The sequence below is a fragment of the Rhinatrema bivittatum genome, chromosome 1, assembly GCF_901001135.1.
Source record: "Rhinatrema bivittatum chromosome 1, aRhiBiv1.1, whole genome shotgun sequence".
NCBI classification, from domain to species: Eukaryota; Metazoa; Chordata; class Amphibia; order Gymnophiona; family Rhinatrematidae; genus Rhinatrema; species Rhinatrema bivittatum.
In genome coordinates, this window is record NC_042615.1 from 125673092 (window position 1) to 125695607 (window position 22516).

At 45.9% G+C, this 22516-nt stretch overlaps 1 protein-coding gene across 1 annotated transcript in view; it reads right to left on the reverse strand.

Moving 5' to 3' along the window:
- PCM1 (pericentriolar material 1) overlaps window positions 1-22516 on the reverse strand; it is a 1078029-nt gene that overhangs the window by 659960 nt on the left and 395553 nt on the right. Inside the window, 3 exon segments of the mRNA XM_029604912.1 lie at window positions 2559-2778; window positions 5265-5365; window positions 5367-5472. Coding sequence (XP_029460772.1) covers window positions 2559-2778; window positions 5265-5365; window positions 5367-5472 — 427 coding nt within the window.

Genomic DNA, 22516 nt, shown 5'->3' on the forward strand with positions numbered 1-22516 from the left:
CGTTGCGAAGTTTTTGTTTGATGCTTTTTAGCTCTGGGGTGAACCACGGATTCCTGTTAGCTTGGGGTGGCTTTAGGGATTTAATAATGGTTGGGCAGGATTGATCTGCAACCTCGCTTGTTATCTTGATCCAAGAGTTAATGGCCGAGGGGGCATCAGTGAGATCAAGTCGATCGAGCTCTTTTGAGAGCAGTTTGCTGAGATGATCAGTGGAGCACGGTTTCCTGTATTGTAATGTAGTTGTAGGAAAGACAGGCCGAGGGTGGTCTTTAATTTGAAGTTCTGCAGAGATGATGTGATGATCTGACCACAGGATTGGGACGCAAGATGGGGCGGTGGGGATGATAGACCCTCATTGATGAAAATCAGGTCTAAAGAATGACCTGTTTTATGTGTGGGATCTTTGACGATCTGGTTAAAGCCCAGGTGGTTGAGTGCCGTTATTAGAATGTCGTCAGTTGTGGGATAGTGGAGAAATGTCTACATGGAGATTAAAATCTCCTATCAGAATGGATGGTTTGTCCCTCTTGAGATGTTAGCTGTGAAATTCGATTATTGGTGAGGGATCACAGTCTAAGGTTCCTGGGGGAGCATAGACCAGAGCAATTTGGAGATGATTTGAGTTGAATAGTACTAGTTCTAGGTTGTTAATTATGGTGGAAAGTTGTAGAGAAAGTCCAAATCCCTTTTTTGCCGCTAGTAGTAAGCCTCCTCCCTTTTTTTTGATTCTAGGGATTGAATGGATATCATAGAGATGGTTGGGGAGGTGGTTTAGTAGAACTGTGTCTGTGGGTTTCAGCAACGTTTCAGTAATGGCGCACAGGTCGGGGTTGATGTCATTCAGGTGGTCATTGAGGAGATGGATTTTTTTTGTGATGGATTGGGCGTTGAATAAGGTAAGAGTAAAGAGGGTGAGACCGAGCGTTTGTGAGATTGGGGAAATCATGATAGGGATCAATCTTTGCTGACGTAAACCTAGAGTCCTGGGTTTGTTGGTCTTTGGTTTGGGGGTGTATGGTATTGTAGGTATGGGGAATGGGTGCATCTTGATGGAGTGGGTAAGGACCCTTCTCTTTGATAGGAGTTAAGGACGAATAACCAGGGGGGATGTTGCACGAGTGTGTGTTTTGTTCTGTGATGGGATATAGGAGGACGGGGATCTGGCAAGGTCCCCTTGAGTAGCGTATGGGCTGAGAAGCGGAAGGGGGTAATAGCAGCAAGAGCTAGATTATGGGTTGTACTAGTAGGCTGAAGGTCCGGGAGTAAGGTGGCCCGTAGAGGATGGGGCAGTCTAAGGACTGATTCACTGAGTAACAGTCAGACGAAATGAGGGTCGTTCCCAAAGGAAAATTTGCAGGGTCTTGCGAGCTGAGGGTGGGCTTTCCTCGGGGGCTGCACGAAGGGACGCACAAAGGGGCCTGCCCCTTTGTCACGCACCTTCGGCGCGCAGCGCTCGGCGCGGAACAGAGCACTAATTTAAAGCCCGGCAGGGCAGGCTCTGATAGGAGGTGCTGGCTCAGTGGGCGGGACTTCGTGGTCTCGGCGGGTTTTTTTTTCCTGTTGCAGCTTTTAACTTTTTTTTTTAAATTGGTCGCGTTGTCGGCGCTGAGGTCACCCGGTGGGGAGAGAGTTTACTGACCTTCCCCCGGCGGGGCTCGGCGCCGATCGCGCAGGCCTTCCCCCGGCGATTGCAGCACTGAAGATGGAATGGCGCCGAACAGAGCACTAATTTAAAGCCCGGCAGGGCAGGCTCTGATAGGAGGCACTGGCTCAGTGGGCGGGACTTCGCGGTCTCGGCGGGGTTTTTTTTCCTAGTTTTTTCCTATTATACACACCTTTTATTCTTTTCCTGCTCACTCCACCAAGAACTAGATCTACTATGTCTCACCCTCCATTTCTACCTGTAATGATTCACTTGCTAATTGCTGAGTCAGTGCATACTGACACAGCACCCTCCAATTCTACCTGTAATGATTCACTTGCTGATTTCTACCTGTAATGATTCACTTGCTAATTGCTGAGTCAGTGCATACTGAGTCAGTGCATCCCAGACAACTCCTAACCACCTCCATTTCCTCCCAAACAATGTAGCCAATTGGCTCTGTAAATAATTATTAACTTGTGTTTAACCCTTTACTGCTCTTTTCTCCTTCTCCCAGTTCTATTACCTTGTTTCATTGTAACTGCAACCCTGATGCACCTGTTATAGTTTTATTGTTCTATGCACCCCTCGTTCTAATGTAAACCGGCATGATGTGATCTGCTCATGAATGCCGGTATATAAAAAACCTAAATAAATAAATAAATACAATAAATAAATAAATATCTCATCATGTGGAATAGGAAAATACTGTTTAATCTGACATTATCAGGAGTACATAATACCCATTTTTTTTTGTTTCTACAAATTTCAAATGCAATAGAAGTAAAAGAACCCATTGGGTTTATGCACTCAAAGGATACAAGATAAAAGGCCAACTTTGCTCACAGTTGGTCAAAATCAAAAATACAACTTTTGCTTTATATATTTTTTTGTACTCTGACACTAAAATTTGTACCTGCTGGTCCTGCATTAAGGTCTGACAAATACAGGTGCTAAATTCAAGTTGTTTCTTCAACTGACTAATTTGTTCTTGCCAGTGTTCCTTCTCTTCCACATAGGAGAGCTCAGATACCCATCGAAAATTTTCTTGTCGTCTCATACTAATATTCTGTTGCCTTGCTTTAGCCAATGGACGGTAATTGCCATCCACTGAAAATGGTCGCAGATCTCGCCACCTGTGTATAATTGTTAGAGAAATAAAAATGAAACAGGCAATGTTTGATACTTTTAAATATAATTATTTACATTTTATAAGAGACGTGTGCATTTGCATAATTTAATATTCCATGCACATCAATTTCAAATTACTCCCAAAAATGAATCAAAGAGTATATGACCTTAATATACTAGAAGAAACAAAGGTGATTAAAAAGCAAGTGAGCTTACTACAAACTGAGTTCATGACAGCAGGATGATTTAGCCATGACACATGGGGTGATATCCAAGAGCACCAAAGGGACCCTTCTCTCCTAGCTCATACAGTGTTTGCTCTATTGAGCATGTGCAGGAGTTCCTGCATGGATACTGCCTCATGAGCCTGTCAGTTGATTCTAGAGCTTAGCTGCAGCTTGGTAGTCAACTCTCTAGGGAGGCGGATGGGTGTTAACTATGGCTAATTCGTCCTGCAGTCTATGGAGAACCCAGTTTACAGTGAGTAAACTTGCTTTCTCAGAGTTAAATAGGGCGGAATTAGCCATGACACATGGGGAAGTCCCAAGCTGAGAGTTACAGCAGAGCACTTACTAAATAAAGCAGCCTGGACCCACATACTGGAGAGTGGACTACTGGGTGTACAGGTTGTGCGAAACTGCTTGCCCAAATTTACATTTCTTGATAAAATGTCCAGCTAGTAATAGGATACGAAGGTGTGAGCTGACAAAGAAGCAGTTTTGCAAACATCTTCAACAGGCATGACTCACAGATGAGCAACTGAGGTAGCCATGGCTATCATAAAAAGCCTCGTCAGTCTATGATTTGGAGGCCAGCTAAAGCATAGCAAGGTGCAATACAGCCTGCTATCCAGTGAAATAATATGCATTTGGCAACAACTATTCCCAGTTTACTAAGATTTTAAGAGATGTAAAGTTGTGAAGCCTGAAGATGTGGCAGATTTCTCCTCAAATTATAAGCCAGGGCTCCTTTTACAGTCTAAAAAATTAGAACATTCTCAGCTTCTTACTCAACAGCCTTGGAAAATCTGTAAGTAACAGAATGATCTGCAGAGTACCACTCTGTTGTGAAAAAACTGAAGGTACACTGATTAATAAACCAAAGCTCACTGACTCTTCTAATTGATGTAATTGCAACAAGGATCATCACTTTCCAGGTAAGGAACTTCAAGGATCTGGATGCCAATGGTTCAAACAGTGACTTCATAAACTGAGTTAATACCATATGGCACTGGTTATTTGGAGACTAGCAGTCTTGTATGACATAAGCTTTTCATCAATTTGGATACTAAAGAATGTATGGATATCAGTTTGCCATCAACTTGGACATAAATTGCAATAGTGTGACCTTGCACCTTGACCAATGAGGTACTGAGACCGGAGGATGAAAGAAAAAATAATATTGAAGCAACTGTCTAAGTTCATAGGCAAATGGATCCAAGTAGCTTGCCTGACATGAAAATGAAAATCTTTTCCATTTGAATTTGTAAGCCGGGGCAGACTCTGATCGCTTCTTCAATGGTGGCCAACTACACATAGTACTTATTATTGGGTGCCGCCAAACCCGCAAGGCCTGTGAAGGGCTCATGGACTCTTTAGTCTGGCTCTTCCTTGCCTTGCTCAACTCTGTGGAAATGGTTGGCTCGAAGTCCTGCACCAAAGGAAGGGGGACCACTGTTTGAGGAGTTCTAGCTCAACTCAGCACTGGGGGAGCTCTAAGAGACTCCACTCGAGGAGGAGGATCAACTGCAGCTTATTGCCAACATGTTTAACTCCATGTTCCAGGCTCTTGCATGGGTATGTGGCAACATCCAGCCACAATGTTAACAGTTAAGAGTATCATGGCCATCTGCGATAGACCGAGAACAGCCTTCTTAAAGTCAGACATTTTGTTTTCTTTGGTCTTTTTTTCCCCAGAGCACAGAAAAATGTTGGAAGTCCAGAAGTATAATACAGTATAAAATATAGAACAAACTAAGACAGAAAGGGTACACATCCATGCAGTGGCTTGGAAGAAAAAAGACTGAGGCTCACAAGACTGTGTCCATGTGGGAACTCCTGCATATGCTCAGTATAGCAAACGCTGTATGAACTAGGACTGAAGGTCCATTCAGTGCCATTGGATATTGTCACCCCACTTATCATGGCTAATTCTACCTTGCTTGTCAACAGAGAAAAGATAGGTTACTAGTATCTCTCTTCATTGTGACAATTTAAGAACGTTGGAAAAACTAGTCAACTCAGTCTCAGCTGTACATGTCACTTACTGTTGACAGCTGTTTTATGACTCTGTTTTCCCAATGATTAATAAACCAAACCAATCTAATCCACAATATAAAAGTGAAATGCACTAAACATGAAACTTTGGTCTGCAAAAGATATAATAAAAATCCTTTAAATTCTAAGGACACAATTCAAGCCTTTATGTAGGGAATATATAGCCACACATTATATATATATATATATTACCTGACTACAATGATGATACTAACCCTTCCTTATTTCTTTTGGCATTATGAGCGCTCTGATTAATGCTGTTCTGCGGGTAAGAGGGAGAGTTTTTGAGTTACTTTGAGCTGCTCTCTTGTTCCTCCCTCTTCTTCCTCTTCTGCCTGAACTCCATCAGACTGATAGCAATCTTCATCCCCATCTTCTTCATCTAGTGCACACTGGGTAGAACCTCCCCAAGTGGCCATTGTTCTGATAAATACACATTAAGGTAACTGCTTAAGACAGCTATTACATTAAACTATAAAATCATCTATATGTTTAACACTTCTTGCTTTTCTTTTGCTGAAAGGGAGCAGCAGCACATCTCTATCTGCTGGAAAACAACAATGTATAGGGAGGAATAGAAAACAGCAGGTCAAATGTTGCTGCTGCTGGAAATCTTGAGATATGAGATTTTACTTGTCTATAATTTGCAACAGGACAGAAATACCCAAGTTTTCTAGAAAAGTGTAAAGAATGGTGTGGACTTTTCTATTAAGATAAGCTGGATACTCCCAAATGATTCTGTCTAACCACTGTCAAAGACAAGATGCTGACTTCAATGGACCACTGGGCTGATCCAGCCTGGCACTTATATTTTTCTGGATTTTTTTTTTTTTTTTTTTTTAGTTGCACCTAAAACAAAAGGGCTCCTAGGCCCTACTAACAAAAAGTCTAACTGCCACAAGATGGTAGCCACAGGACCTTTCCGAGCAATCTGAGGAACATAGCTTCTAGGGGGGGGTCCCTACTGATACATTGCATAACTGCTGCAAAAAGCTGGCCCTTTATTTAAAAATGTAATCAATTTTTTTACCCATCTTTTCAAAATACCTGAAAATAGGTTACAATAAAATCAGACAATAAGATAAATAAGACCATATACAAAAGACTGCAGAGGAAGATTTTTCCCAGATACAAATGAAGCTTGTCAAATAGTGCTGCAGATCTCTGCTTCCATGGCCCTCCCTCATAATAGACAAGTTTCATAATCAGATAAACAAAAGAAGTTGGATCCAGAACAAATGGTATTTCTATTACACTTCCCACCAATACTATTGACGAATGTCACAGAATGTGACAGTGTCTTCATTTTAGCATTATGGAAAATTTCCAAAGAATTTCTATTGAAAATATCCCCATAATATGGTGTACCACACATAGTCCTGCCGGTAAACTGCAGACTGCAGTCAGAACTTGAAACTATAAAACAAAAAAAGTCCCTATACTTAAAAAAAAAAAAAAAAAAGAGGACAATATGCTTTAAAGTTAAAAACTAAGAAATATTCTCCTCCACACAACTAAATGGTTCAATTCAATGGCATTAAAAAAAAAAATAAAGGCAATGAGATTACAGCCACACAAATTCTCCTTGATAAATGTATTTGTGTTATATAATCATAAAGAAGAGTTGCTTACCTATAACAGGTGATCTCAAGACACAGGATAGCATGATGTCACTCTACATGTGAGGATTGACATCCTCTGAGGAAGCCCAACATAGAAAACATGTTAAGGTTTCTAGAACTTAGATTGTGCTTCACTGAGCATGCCAGTATGCCATACGTGGGGCCCTCAGGCACATATTTTAGCAGAAAAAACACAGAAATTAACTCCACAGGGAGGCAGGTGGGTTTCATGAGAACTGACATTCTACTGCTGTTGGTGAACACCTGTTACAAGTAAGCAACTTTGCTTTCTCCAAAAACAAGCAAGATGGCAATCCTCATTTGGAGAATGCCTAGCTACATGTTGCCCCCAACAAAAAAAAAACAAAAAGAGGGAGGTGGGGAAATAAGCGCTAATAGGCACATCATTTTTGTTGGCAACAAGCCTTTTTTCAATTTTATACCCAATCAGCAAGGGACTGCTCGAAACAAAAACAGACCCCCGGGGGGGGGGGGGGGGGGGGGGGGGGGGGGAGGCGCTAGGCTGTACACCTTAAACAAATTCTGCAAGATACACTGGCCAAACATAAGAGCATAAATTTTGCCATGCTGGGTCACACCACGGATCCATCAAGCCCAGCATCCTGTTTCTAACAGTGGCCAATCCAAGTCACAAGTACCTGGCAAGATTGTTAAATCAACAGATTCCAAACTACTTAACCCAGAGACAAGCAGTGGAATTCCCCAAGTCCACTTAAATAATGGTTTTTGAACTTTTCTTCCAGGAACTTGTCCAAACCTTTTTTAAACCCAGCTGTACTAACCACTTTTATCACATCCTTCCCACTTTTATCACATCTTATATATCTTTTATCACATCACCTATACGCGGATGATATTCAAATCCTCATCCCTATAGAAGATTCCCTACACAAAGCCATATCATACTGGAATAAATGTCTGTCAGCTATCAACAATCTACTCACCAGCCTCAACTTGGTTCTAAACAAAAACAAAACTGAAATCCTCATTATAGCACCGGAAAACTATACCCCCTCCCCACATTCTAACACTAACCAACATCCGGACACCGCAGGGCTCTCCACCACGCAACAAGTTAGAGACCTGGGAGTCATCTTAGACAGCAGACTCAGTCTCAACAAATTCGTCAACAACACAACAAAAGAATGTTTCTTTAAACTTCAAACATTAAAGAAACTCAAACCTCTCCTCCTATACAGAGACTTCCGCATGGTTTTACAAGCCATTATACTCCCAAAGCTGGATTACTGTAACTCTCTCCCCTCCTAGGCCTACCAGAATGCACCATCAAACCACTTCAGATGGTCCTGAACGCCTCTGCAAGAATTCTATCAAATGCCAAAAAAAGAGATCATATCACCCCAATTCTCCACCATCTCCACTGGCTTCCGATTAAATACAGGATCCAGTTCAAGTCTTTAATGATGATACATAAGGCCTTACACAACATCGCACCTCTCAACCTAACATTTCAAATTCAATTACACACATCCGTGAAACCAACCAGAAGCGCCTATCAGAACAGACTAATCACACAACCGGCGAAATCCGTTCTGAGGAAACGTGCATTATCCACAGCAGGCCCTTCACTTTGGAACTCGCTCCCTCCAGACCTTCGTTTGGAACCATGCCACTCTACATTTAAAAAGAAACTTAAGACTTGGCTGTTCAAACAAGCTTTCCCCTAGAGCCAAGAACACGAAGAAAAGTCTTTGCAAGCCCACAACGATTTATTCAGATCTATTATTTTCTTCCTTTTTTTCAATCAGAAATTTACACATGCTGACTTCATACATACTACATACATATACTCATATTGACTTCATATTTTCCATGTTATTCATTGATTTATTAACTGCATGTTTATTAACGGTTAAATATCATACACTATTTGCTTACTTCGATTAATTTGTTCAATGTAAAAACTTGCTTACTTAGTTTTTTTCAATGTAAAAACTTCTTTTTTATTCTGTTCTATGTAAGCCGCTATATGTAGCGATAGTTACTGTTCTTTGTGAACCGGGGTGATATGTATATTATACAGGAACCTCCGGTATATAAATTATTTAAATAAATAAATAAATAAATAAATCTTCCTTGCCAAGCTAATAGAAAGAGTTGTCAATATGCAACTCATGGAATACATTGAAAACAAGAAAATTATTTCTTACCTGCTAATTTTCGTTCCTGTAGTACTAAGGATCAGTCCAGACGGTGGGTTATGTCCCCCGCCCAGCAGATGGAGTCAGAGCAAACTTCTGAGGGTGCTGGCATATAAGCTGGTGCAACCCTCCTAGTCCTCAGTATCGAGAATATCAAAGCCAAGACAGAAAACTGGATAGACCGAGGAGGAAGGATCAAGCATAGCCACAAAGGCAACTGTAATAACGGTAAAAAACAGTGAACCAGAACAACTTGCCAAAAGAACTGACAACAGAAACAACACACGCAGACAAAGAGCCCCCAAAGAAGAAGGCTAAGCAATAGGACAGGAGAGAGCGGATTCGAGCAGGTATACCCCCAGAACCAATCACGACCAGGGCGGGCGTCTGGACTGATCCTTAGTACTACAGGAACGAAAATTAGCAGGTAAGAAATAATTTTCTTTTCCCTGTACGTACTAGGATCAGTCCAGACGGTGGGATGTACCAAAGCTTCCCTAAACCGGGTGGGTCCCTGAGAACCCTGCTCGGATAACCCTGTCCCCGAAGGAGCCCGATTCCGCTGCCGGCAAGTGGAGCCAGTAGTGTCTGGAAAACGTGTGTAAGGATTTCCAGGTCGCTGCCCTACAGATTTCCTGACTCCGCATAGGAAGTGGCCTGGGCCCTCAGAGAATGAGCCTTGATTCCTATCGGAGGAACCTTTCCGGAGCCGATGTACGCTGAAGCCACCGCTTCCTTGAGCCAGCGCACAATGGTGGTCTTCATCGCCTGTTGGCCCTTTCTATTCCCGGACCAAAGAACAAAAAGATGATCGGAGACTCGAAATTCATTCGTCACTTCCAAATAACGCAAGAGGACTCGCTTCACGTCTAGGCGCCTGAGAGATTTAGGGGCGTCCGGTGGGAAGGACGGAAGTTCCACTACCTGGTTCAAGTGAAACGCCGAGACCACCTTGGGCAGGAACGAAGGCACTGTCCGGATGAAGACTCCCGAATCTGAGAACCGAAGGAAAGGTTCTCTGCATGAGAGAGCTTGGAGCTCTGAGATGCGCCTCGCCGAGGCTATGGCCACCAAGAAAATAGTCTTCAGAGTGATATCCTTGAGGGAGCACTGAAGCAGGGGCTCGAAAGGAGATTCCGCTAGAGCCCGCAACACCAGATTAAGGTTCCAGGAAGGACAAAGCTGACGTACCAGCGGCCGCAGATGCTTGACTCCCTTCAGAAACCGGGAAATATCCGGATGAGACGAGGGATCGGGCCTTCCCGAAGAGCGAGCCAGTGAGGCCAGCGCAGACACCTGTACCCGCAGAGAATTGTAGGAAAAACCCTTCTCCAGCCCCTCTTGAAGGAACGCAAGGATCTGCTGCCGCGAGGCCGCTGTTGCATGGGCACCCCGTGTAGAACACCATACATCGAAGACCTTCCACACCCGCACATAAGCGACCGAGGTCGAGGTCTTCCGCGCTCTGAGGAGAGTGTCTACCACGGAGACTGCGTAGCCCTCCCACAGGAGACTCCTCCTTTCAAAAGCCAGGCCGCAAGACAGAAGTGTTCCGCCTGATCCGAAAATACCGGACCCTGATGAAGAAGACGAGGGAGGTGGACGAGCCGAAGAGGACCGTCTATCGCAATGTTGAGTAGATCTGCGAACCACGGCCGACGCGGCCATTCCGGGGCTACCAGGATTACCGATCCGTGATGCAACTCTATCCGCCGCAGCACCTTGCCCACCAGAGGCCAAGGGGGAAAAACATAGAGGAGAATTCGTGGCGGCCACGGAAGAACCAGGGCGTCCACCCCTTCCGCGCCGCGCTCCCTTCTGCGGCTGAAGAACCGTGGGGCTTTGGTGTTGGCGGCGGTTGCCATGAGATCCATGGCGGGAATCCCCCAGCGCCGTACAATGAGGGCCATCGCCTCGTCGGAGAGAGTCCACTCTCCGGGGTCCAGGGCCTGACGACTCAAGTAATCCGCTTGAATGTTGTCCACCCCGGCAATGTGCGAAGCCGCCAGATGAACGAGGAACTGTTCCGCCCAAGACATCAGACGAGCTGCTTCGAGGGCTACCTGACGACTCCTGGTGCCCCCTTGCCGATTGATGTAAGCCACCGTAGTCGCATTGTCCGAGAGAACGCGAACCGACCGACCCCTGATCGAGGGCAGGAAATGCATGAGCGCCGGACGCACTGCTCTGGTCTCTAGGCGGTTGATCGGCCAGATCGTCTGTTCCTTTGTCCACTGACCCTGAGCGGAGCTCCTGAGGCAGACTGCCCCCCAACCGGACAGGCTGGCATCGGTAGTGACTACTATCCAGTCCGGAGTCTCCAGCGGACAACCCTGGGCCAAGTGCTTTGGATCCAACCACCACTTCAAGCTGTACCTGGCGGTTGGAGAGAGAGGGATGATCGCCTGATAATCCCGAGACACAGGCTTCCACCTCGATAGCAGAGACATTTGCAGACGTCTCAGGTGAGCAAAGGACCAGGGCACGAGATTTATCGCAAAGGCCATTGATCCCAGGAGCTGGAGGTAGTCCCGCGCCGTGTGCACCGGGAGAGAGGCAAATCGAACGATCTGATCTCGCAAGGATTGCGCCTTGTCTGGGCGCAGGAAGACCTTTCCCTGCACCGTGTCGAAGCATGCCCCCAGAAAATCCAATTGCTGGGAGGGCAGCAGGCTGCTCTTGCTGAAGTTCACCACCCAGCCGAGAGACTGAAGGAAGGACACCACCCTGTCGACTGCCGACCGACCCTGCGGAAGAGTCTTCGCTCGGATGAGCCAATCGTCCAAGTAAGGATGAACCAGGATTCCTTCCCTCCTGAGTGCGGCTGCCACCACCACCATGACCTTGGTAAAAGTCATGGGCGCGGTCGCCAATCCGAAGGGCAGAGCTTGGAACTGAAAATGTCGACCTAAAATCTTGAAGTGAAGAAACCGCCAATGGACCGTCTGAATCGGAATATACAGATAGGCCTCTGTTAGATCGAGAGAGGCCAGGAACTCTCCCTGATGCACCGCCGCGATAACAGAGCGGAGTGTTTCCATGCAGAACCTGGAGACCCGAAGCACCTTGTTGACTTCCTTGAGGTCTAGGATGGGACGGAAGGAACCGTCCTTCTTGGGGACCACGAAGTAAATGGAATAATGCCCCGAGCCCACCTCTCCTGAGGGGACGGGCGCAATGGCTCCCAAGTCCAGGAGCCTGTCTAGCGTGCGCTGGATTCCCAGGCGCTTGGAGCCTGACCCGCAGGGAGAGAAGATGAACCTGTCCCTGGGAAGCCGGACAAATTCCAATGCGTAGCCGTGTCTTAGGATGTCCAGGACCCACTGGTCCGTTGTGATGTTGGTCCACTCCTCGTAAAACAGGGCGATGCGATCTCCAATCCGGGGTAGCGAGGAGTGGACGGGCCTGGCATCATTGGGACGGCTCACCAGAGGCTCCCTGAGCCGAGGAGTCCCTGGCCGGTCTACGACCCCGAAAGGGCCGGGTCCAAGACTGAGACCTCCCGGATGGCGTCCTGGGTCCCTGTTGCCTAGCTCCCCGGTAACGCCGCTGAGGGCGGGCGCGGTTCCTGGAGCTCGAGGAAGATGGTCGATAGGACCTCTGGCGGTCTTCGGGCAACCGATGGACCGAATTTTCACCCAGGGATTTGATAATCTGGTCGAGGTCCTCGCCAAAAAGAAATCTACCCTTAAAGGGTAGCGCCCCCAGGCTAGATTTGGAGGAAGGGTCCCGCCGCCCAGTTGCGCAGCCACAGAAGTCGTCTGGCGGAGACTGTGGACACCATGGTTCTCGCCAGAACCCTCAATAAGTCGTGCAACGCATCCGCTCGATAGGCTATTACTGCCTCCAGAGGTCCGCCTGCGCCGCCTCCTCCGGCGGCAACTGCTGCGAGGTGAGGAGCTGTTGGACCCATCGGAGACCGGCTCTCTGAGTTAGGGAACCACAGATGGCTGCTCGGACCCCCAGTGCCGAGACCTCAAAAATCTTCTTCAGGGCGACCTCCAACTTCCTGTCCTGCAGGTCTCGAAGAGCTGTACCCCCTGTGACCGGGATCGTGGTTCTCTTCGTGACAGCGGACATCGCTGAGTCAACCTTAGGGACCTTAAGGAGATCCAGAAAGTCTCCAGGGAGAGGATAGAGCTTGTCTATAGCCCTGCCGACCCGGAGGGACGCCTCCGGGGTGTCCCATTCCCGCACTAGCAGCTGGAGAAACGAATCATGAATAGGAAAGGTCTTAGCCAGAGGGCGCAAGCCCGCCAGCACTGGATCCCCTTTCTTCGTGGCGGAAGCTACGGAGGGAGCTGGAGGAGCCGGGGGCTCAACAGGGGGGTCAAGGTCCAACTCCTGAAGAACATGGGGAATGAGCTCCGCCAATTCCTCCTTACGAAAGATCCGGAGCACCAGAGGGTCATCACATTCCAGGTGGACCGCCGAAGTCGTTTCATCGTCCCCCTGAGATGCCGGGTCCCCCCCTGGGTCCGGCAGAGGAGACGTCCCTCCCAGGGACGACGGAAGGCCCAAGGGCACCCTGGGACCCCCCCCCCCCCCCGCGCTCCCCAGTACCGCAGCCGCAGTCCCAGTAATCCTAGGGGACTTGGCCGGAGGGGGAACTGCAGCCAACCCGCTCCCCGCAGGGTGCAGGCTTTGAAGATAGGCCTGGTGCATGAGCACCACAAAGTCGGCCGAAAAACTTGGAGGCCCCATGGGAGGGGAAGAGAGAGAGTCCCTGGAAAGTCCGCTGGTGGAGGGGAGAGGACCCGGGTCCGGGATCAGCGGTACCAGCGACGAAAAATCCTCCGGAGTCTCTTCAGGTTCGGATCCCACGCTGCTCTCCAGCTCCAAGATGGCCGCTGCTCCCGCCAAAGGAGGGGGCGGGGCACCTCCCCGAGGAGCGCGGCGGCGAAATCGTCGGGGGAGCGGCGCTTGTCTCCCCCCCGGGGAGACACCGGCCGCACGGACCATCTCGCGATTCGCCCTGTCCCGGGCCGCCGCAGGAAGGACAGCGCGCACGCTGCATCGCGTTGGGCCCGGGCGGGAACGAGGAGCCGGAGGGAAGTCGGGAGTCGCGCCGCGGGAGGAGCAGGCCTGCCTCGCCTCGCTCTACTCTTGTCCTCCCCCCAGGAGCGACAGGGGAAAGGGACCTCCCTGCCGCTGCGACCCTGGGGAATTGGCGCGTCGCGGGGCCGCAAGAGGGTAGGGAAACCACGGCTCAGGGTAGGGGAGAGGCTGGCCCCACCAGCTTCCACCTCCGTACGGCTTGCGAAGCTGTAAAGAAAAAATACAACAAAAGACTTACCAAACTTTCCCCCCAACGCGGTTGAGAAGTGAAGGGAAAGCAGAAGAGAGAGTGAGAGGAGAACTGAGGAAGGCACCACAGAGGCAGTCCAGCTAGCAAGAGTTGGTACGGCAAGCCCAAACCTCCTCACTACTAAAAATCTCCCAATAAGCTATAATATTTTATTTTTTTTTTTGTACTGCTTGATCCAACCTAAAAGGAAATATGAAACAGAAAAACGTGGAACAAGCCACTAGCCAGGGGAAGCAACGGGTTCCCCTCCTCACATCTGCTGGAGTCAGAGAGATACTGAGGACTAGGAGGGTTGCACCAGCTTATATGCCAGCACCCTCAGAAGTTTGCTCTGACTCCATCTGCTGGACGGGGGATATAACCCACCGTCTGGACTGATCCTAGTACGTACAGGGAACACACAATCTTCCATGCTTCCCAGTTTGGTTTCCGGAAGCATTTCAATACAGAGTCTCTCCTCCTCACCCTCTCTGACCACCTCCTCAGGGGTCTGGGCCAAGGCCGCAGCTACCTCCTTGCTCTCCTTGATATCTCCGCGGCCTCTGACACCATTAACCACAATCATCTCATTTCCCGACTAGAATGCATCGGCATCTCAGGCCTTGCCCTTGCCTGGTTTAAGTCCTCTCTAACAGGAATTTCGCTGTTAAAATCGGCGAAACCATATCCAACCCTCGCCCCCTGCAACAGGGAGTCCCTCAAGGCTCCTCCCTATCCTCCACCCTCTTTAACATTTACCTTGTACCCCTCTGTCAACTCCTCTCTGAACTCAACCTTAAATTCTATCTTTATGCCGATGACGTCCAGATCGTCATCCCCATCCAAAGCTCCATCTCCGATGCCCTAAAGCACTGGGAGAAATGCCTTGATGCCATCAATTCTCTCCTCACCAACCTCCACCTAGCTCTCAATGCCACCAAGACTGAGATCCTACTTATCTCCCCTCACGCTACCCTCCCCCCTACCGTTTGCCAATGATCCCAACATTAGCATCGCCACCGCCCAACCATTCATAAGGGATCTTGGTGTTCTCCTGGATCAACACCTAAACATGAAGAAATACATCAGCTCCATACTTAAAGAAGGCTTTTTTAAACTCAACGTCCTAAAAAAAACTCAAACCCCTGCTTTACCCCAAAGACCTTCGTACAGTGATCCAGGCCACCATCTCTACCAAACTGGACTACTGCAACGCTCTCCTCCTAGGCCTACCCTACGCCTCTATTAAACCCCTGCAAATGTTGCAAAATGCAACAGCAAGAATAATCGCTAACTCACATAAATACGAACACATCACCCCGATTCTCAAAAATCTCCATTGGCTTCCCATCCTCTCCTGTATCCACTATAAAGCCCTCACCATCATACACAAATCTATTCACTCACACAACTCCAACTGGCTAGATATCCCCTTCACCCCTCACCATCCCTCCAGCCCGACCAGATCCTCCAATAGTAGCACACTACATGTGCCCTCCCTAAAAACAGCCCACCTCTCCTTCGCCCGTGACCGTGCCCTCTCTATCGCCGGCCCTTCCCTCTGGAATTCCATGCCCCTCGCCCTGCGCCTCGAACCCTGTCTTATCAAGTTCAAGAAGAAATTGAAGACCTGGCTATTCAAACGTGCCTACCCTGAATAGTCCTGGTCACTAAAATGCCCCCATATCTTGCTCCTAACTATTACTGATGTATATAAAACCTAATTCACTGATGTATATAATACCACTAATTCTGTATACAATCCCATGTATATAATACCACTAATACTGTAAACTGTTGTAATTTGTTTGAATTTCTTGTTTAATGCCCCTGCGGCTTGTTCTCTATCCTTCTATGCTTCTCTCTCGTTCTCCCCTCCCAAGTTCCTTTGCCCTGTTATAATGTAATTTTCTGCTCTGCTGTTAATATGTGAACCGGTGTGATGTCCCCACTAACGCCGGTATATAAAAGTTTTAAATAAACAAATAAATAAATAAATAATGAATTCCAGAGTTTAAAAAAATATTTTCTATTTGTCTTAAATGCATCACTTAGTAACTTTTGTACTTTTTGAAAGCGTTACCAATTCGCATTTACCTATTCCAATCCACTCATAATTTTATAGACTTCTATCGTATCTTCCCTCAGTCATTTCTTCTCCAAACCGAAGAGCCCTAACCTCTTTATCCTTTCCTCATAGGGGAATCGTTCCATACCCATAACCTTTATCATTTTGGTTACCATTCTCTGTACTTTTTCTATTCTGCTATATCTTTTTTGAAATGTGGTGACCAGAACCGCACACAATATTCAAGGTGTGGCTGAACCATGGAGCAATAAAGAGGCATTATGACATTCTCCATTTTATTCTCTATTCCTTTCCTAATTATTCCTAGTATTCCATTTGCTTTTTTGGCCATTGCTGCACACTGTTCAGAGGATTTCAACACATTATTCACACCGCCGCCTAGATCTTTTTCCTGGGTGGTTACTGCTAATATAAAGCCTTATATCGTGTAAAGAGGAACCCCAATTTGGGTTCCTTTTCCCTATGTGCATCACTTTGCACTTGCCCACATTCCATTCCATCTGCTATATGGATGCCCAGTCTACCAAGGTCTTTTTGCATTGTCTCCCAATACTCTTGTGTTTTAACATCTTTGAAGAATTTTTTTTTTTTTTATCAGCAATTTGACCATCTTCCTTGTTCTTCCTATCTCTAGGTCATTTACAAATATGTTAAATAGCAGAGCTCCCAGCACAAATCTGACATCTATTTAAGATTGTGAAACCCAAAACATAGAATTCCCAAAATTATCTTTTGGTCTGGTTTCAAGGTAGAAGTTTCCCAAATGTTCTTGATAAATAGGAATTTTTATTTAACACATTTAAATAATTGCAATTATTTTGATTTTTGATATTTTTTTATTTTTCTGATTTTATGCTTTGTCTGTCATTATGTAATCTATCTCTACCATAAGACTGCTTCAGAACTGATTTTTGCAGTAGTGGAGAAATTACTTAACTGATAATTTTGTTTTCCTTAGTGTAGACAGATGGACTCAGGACCAGTGGGTATAGTGTACTCCTGATAGCAGTTGGAGATGGATCAGATTTCAATCTGACGTCAGCCCTAGTACATATACCCCTGCAGGAAGTGCAGCTCTTCAGTATTCTCCTCGAAAAGCATTGTGGATATATGTGTGACTGACTAATTTGATTAACTTGAATAACTTCATAACTTGGTTAAACTTTATAACTTGATTAACTTGATCTGGCTGCATTGGCTATAGCTGGAGACCGCCAGTACCCTCAACAGGAAAGCGTCGATATCTGGTAGGATGGGTGATCAAAGTGAAGGAAAGCATAGCTTACCCTTCAATCATTCGGAATTCCATGAGTAACAGCAGCCATGGGTGGGATGCTGAGTCCATCTGTCTATACCAAGGAAAACGAAATTATCAGGTAAGTAATTTCTCCATTTCCTAGCGTCTAGCAGATGGACTCAGGACCAATGGGATGTATAAAAGCTACTCCCGAACCGGGTGGGAGGCTGCCCGTGACCCACTTAGTACTGCCCTTGCAAATGCCATGTCCTCCCGAACCTGAACATGCAGGCGGTAGAACCTGGAGAAGGTGTGGATGGAGGACCATGTAGCCACCCTGCAAATCTCGGCAGGGTGACAACATTCTGGTTTCTTGCCCAGGACACTGCCTGGGCTCTAGTAGAATGGGCCTTGACTTGTAGAGGCGGCGGCTTGCCTGCTTCTATGTAGGCCGCCTTGATGACTTCCTTGATCCAACGGGCTACGGTTGCCCGCAGGCCGCTTCCCCTTATCTCTTCCCGCTGTGAAGGACGAATAGGTGGTCCGTTTTTCGTACGGGTTCCGACATTTCCAGGTACCTGGATAGGAGTCTGCAGATGTTGAGGTGGCATAGACTACGAGCTTCTTCTGAATTCTTAAGCTCATCCGGCGATGGTAGCAAGATGGTTTGGTTAAGATGGAAGTGTGACACCACTTTGGGAAGGAACTAAGGGACCGTGCATAGCTGGAAGGTTCCCGGGATGAGCCTGAGGAACGGCTCACGGCAGTACAGTGTTTGTAGTTCTGAAATGCGGCAGGTTGAACAAACTGCCAGCAGGAATGCTGTCTTCAAAGTTAGTCGGAGAGACAGTCCGTGGAGGGCCTGAATGAGGGCTCCTGCTAGAAAATCCAGGATGAGGTTTAGATTCCAAAGAGGTACCGGCCACTTAGGGGTGAGCGGATTGTGTTTGACTCCTTTCAGGAAGCATGAAACGTCCGGGTGAGAGGCTATGCTGTCGCTCTCGCTCTTCATGCCGTAGCATGACAATGCAGGCCATCTGTACCTTGATGGAGTTGAGGGACAGACCCTTTTGTAGCCCGTTCTGCAGGAATTCCAAGATCGTGGGAACTTTGACTGAGCGTGGTATGATGTCGTGGTCTTCGCACCAGGCTTCGAATACTCTCCAAATCCTTATGTATGTTTAAAGATGTAGAGAACTTGCGTGCTCAGAGTAGGGTGTCGATTACAGCCCCCGAGTATCCACTCTTTCTCAGGTGAGCCCTCTCAATGGCCAGGCCATAAGAGAGAAACGAACTAGATCCTCGTGGAGGATCGGCCCTGTTGGAGCAGATCTCTGTGTGGAGGCAGCGGCAGGGGGGTAGCTGTATCTTGTGAATGATTGCGCCCAGTAGTGGCCACGGCGAGAAGGCGTATAATAGAGTTCCCAGTGGCCAGGTCTGTACCAGGGTGTCGATCCCCTGGGAGTGAGGTTCCCATCTGCGGCTGAAGTACCTGGGTACTTGGGCATTGGACTGGTTTGCCAGAAGGTCCATGTCTGGTGTTCCCCACAGGTTCACTATCATTTGGAACGCTGCGGTCGACAGATTCCATTCTCCTGGGTCTAGACTTTCTCTGCTGAGGTATTCCGCCGTGATGTTGTCTTTCCCGGCTATGTGGACGACTGAGATCTCCTGGAGATTTACTTCCGCCCACGCCATTAGGGGGTCTATTTCCAGAGACACCTGCTGGCTTCTGGTTCCCCCCTGATGGTTGATGTAGGCCACTGTTGTGGCGCTGTCCGAAATTACTCTGACCGCTTTGTCTCGGAGTCTGTAAACGTACCGTAGGCAGGCTAGTCTGACCGCCCGCGCTTCTAGGTGGTTGATGTTCCATCCCACCTCTTCTGCGTTCCACTGCCCTTGGGCGGTTAGTTCCTCACAGTGTGCTCCCCATCCTCGTAGGCTGGCGTCTGTGGTGAGTAGGTCCAGGTTGGTGAAGATAGTCTTGTTCCCTGGCTCAGGTGGCTGACCTGCAGCCACCATTGTAGCTGGGTCCGAACTCTGCCCGGGAGTGGTAGACGTGCGGCATAGTTCTGAGACAGTGGATTCCATCGCGATAGAAGTGAGCGCTGTAGGAGTCATGTGAGCTCGCGCCCATGGCACTACTTCCAGGGTGGATGCCATCAGACCGAGGACTTGCAGGTAATCCCATGCTGTGGGGCGAGGTTTGCTCAGCAGAATTTGTAACCGGTTCCTCAGTTTTGATCTCCTTGTGGGAGTCAGGCTGACCTTGTCTTCTTTGGTGTCAAATCGGACTCCTAGGTATTCTAGAGACTGTGAGGGGTGCAGACTACTTTTGTTTGTGTTGACCACCCATCCGAGGCTCTCCAGTAGAGTTTTGACTCTGTTGGTTGCTTGGTGGCTTTCCTCTGGGGATTTCTGATCTATTACTTAAAATTTGTAACCTATCATTAAAATCATCCATTTATTTTATTTATTTATTTTATTTAAAAGTGTTTGTATACAGTCTTTACAGTGTTTAATCAAAACGGTTTACATAACTAAATAAAAAACAAATGTAAATAAAGATTTAAATTTAAAAGATCATAAAGATTATCAAATTATAAAAGCTCAAAATTACAAAAATATACAATAAAAATAAAAATCTAAAACAATAAATAATTTACATAAAAAATAAATCAATATATAATAATGTTGTGCCCTGTGTGATGGAGAAGTAGTTATGTTATTTAGTGTGTGATATATGGAAAGCAGATTGAAATAAATGTGTTTTAGGGATTTTTTGAAGTGTTTGGAGTTGGATATGGATCTTAAAGAGTCTGGTAATGCGTTCCATAAGATTGGTCCAATGACAGAGAATGATTTTTTTCTGGTGATGTCAAGACGGGCCTGTCGTGGTGATGGGATGTCTAAGAGGTTTTTGTCCAGTGATCTTAGATGTCTGGTGGGTTTGTAAATCCAGAGAATGGAACATAAGGTAATTGAATTAGGAGTGTAGATGAGAGAGTGTATAATGGACAGGATCTTGAATTGTATTCTGTATTTAATTGGTAACCAATGTAATGATTGAAGTATCGGAGTGATGTGATTTTTTATGGAAGAGTTTGTTAAGATACGTGCTGCTGCGTTTTGGATCAGTTGAAGTGAGTGAAGTGTGTTAGCTGGGAGACCTATATAAAGAGAATTACAGTAGTCAAGCCCAGAAAAGATGAGTGATTGAAGTATAGTCCGAAAATCGTGAAAGAAAAGTAGAGGACGAAGCCGTTTCAAGAGTTGAAGCTTATAAAATGAATTTCTGGTAATTATGGATATGTGTTGTTTTAATGAAAGATCTGAATTAATGGTTATACCTAAATTTTTTGCAGATTTGGAGATGGGGATAGTGATACCGTTAAATACTAATTGAGGGGGGGGGACCTATGGATGAATCTGTAATTGATGAGAGGTGGACTATTTCTGTTTTTTTTGGATTTAGTTTTAGTCTATTGTGAGAGAGCCATGTGTCAATAGTCGTGAGGTATAAAGATACTAAGGATAATGTGTGAGTCCAAGAGGTGTTGTATGGTACCATAAACTGTATGTCATCGGCGTAGATTTTGAATTGTATGTTTAGTGAGGCTAAGATGCGGCAAAGAGGTAGTAGATAGATGTTGAAGAGAATAGGGGATAGAGAAGAACCTTGTGGAACACCCGATGCAATAGAGTATGGTTCAGAAGAATGATAGTTTATATTGACTTGTTGAATGCGATCAGACAAAAACGAAATAAACCATTGTAATACAGCACCCGAAATACCTATAGATTTGAGAATGGAGATGAGAATTTGGTGATCAACAGTATCAAAAGCCGCGGAAATATCTAAGAAAACAATGATGTGATCTGTGTAAGAATCAAAAGCCCGAAATATAGTGTCAAATGAAGTCAACAGAAGAGTTTCAGTGGAGTGACCCTTGCGAAATCCATGTTGGTTTGTGTGTAGTATGTCATTTTCTGACAGATAATTTGATAATTGAGATAACACTACTGATTCAATCAGCTTAGCTAGGGATGTTAATGTAGCAATGGGTCTGAAATTGTTAAGATCAAAATCATCCTTTGATTTATTTTTTAAAATTGGAAGTATGGAGGTTTTTTTTGAGGGAAGATGGAAAGAAACTACTTTCCAGAGATTGATTTACTAATAGTGCTAAAAAATTGCTAGTGTGAGGACCTAAGGCTTTGAAAAAGGTACCAGAACACGGATTATCGGGTGAGTTAGAGGGGTTTTGTTTTCTGATAATGGTTTGAATAGTGTTTTCAGAAACTGGTGTAAATTCGGACCATGTATAAGTAGATTCAAGGTTATTGTAAGAGGGAAATGGTAGCTTGGAGAGTTGATTTGAAATGTCTGTGACTTTTGATTTGAAATGATTAGCAATTGTATTACATAGAGCCGTGTCAAAAAAGGTAGAACATTCTTTTTGGGTGGTTGTTAGAGCTTTTACTATATTGAATAGTATGTTAGGGTTTCCATTAGCTTTGGCAATTTGATTTGCATAGTAAGATTTTTTTGCTAAATTAATGTTTTTATTATATTGACCTAGTAAGGAATAATATGCATTTTTTGTTTCAGGGGTTTTATTCTTCCTCCATTTGCGTTCTAGTTTTCTAAGTGAAGTTTTTAATGAATGCAAAGCTTTTGTATACCAGGGAGCATTTGTTTGACTTGAGTTTTTCAGACTGAGATCCATTGGTTGATGTCATCCTATATGTGAAGACTACCATCCTGATTATCCTCTGAGAAGACATTTGCCTTATGCTCAAATTGCTATACAACTAAGCAGGTATAAATTTACTCCTGCTTACTCAAGATCACCATCAAGGGAATGTGGAGGCTATTTCCAAATTCACTCCCTTGGAATTGTGCAAGAAATAGGTCCATGTTTTGCAAAGAATTTCTTTTAATGACACTTATGTAATTATGTAATAAAAATCACTCAACTAAAATTGATGCAAGTATTGTTCACTTTAATCCCTAAACAAATACATTGGGTGCTTTGGGTCTCCAGT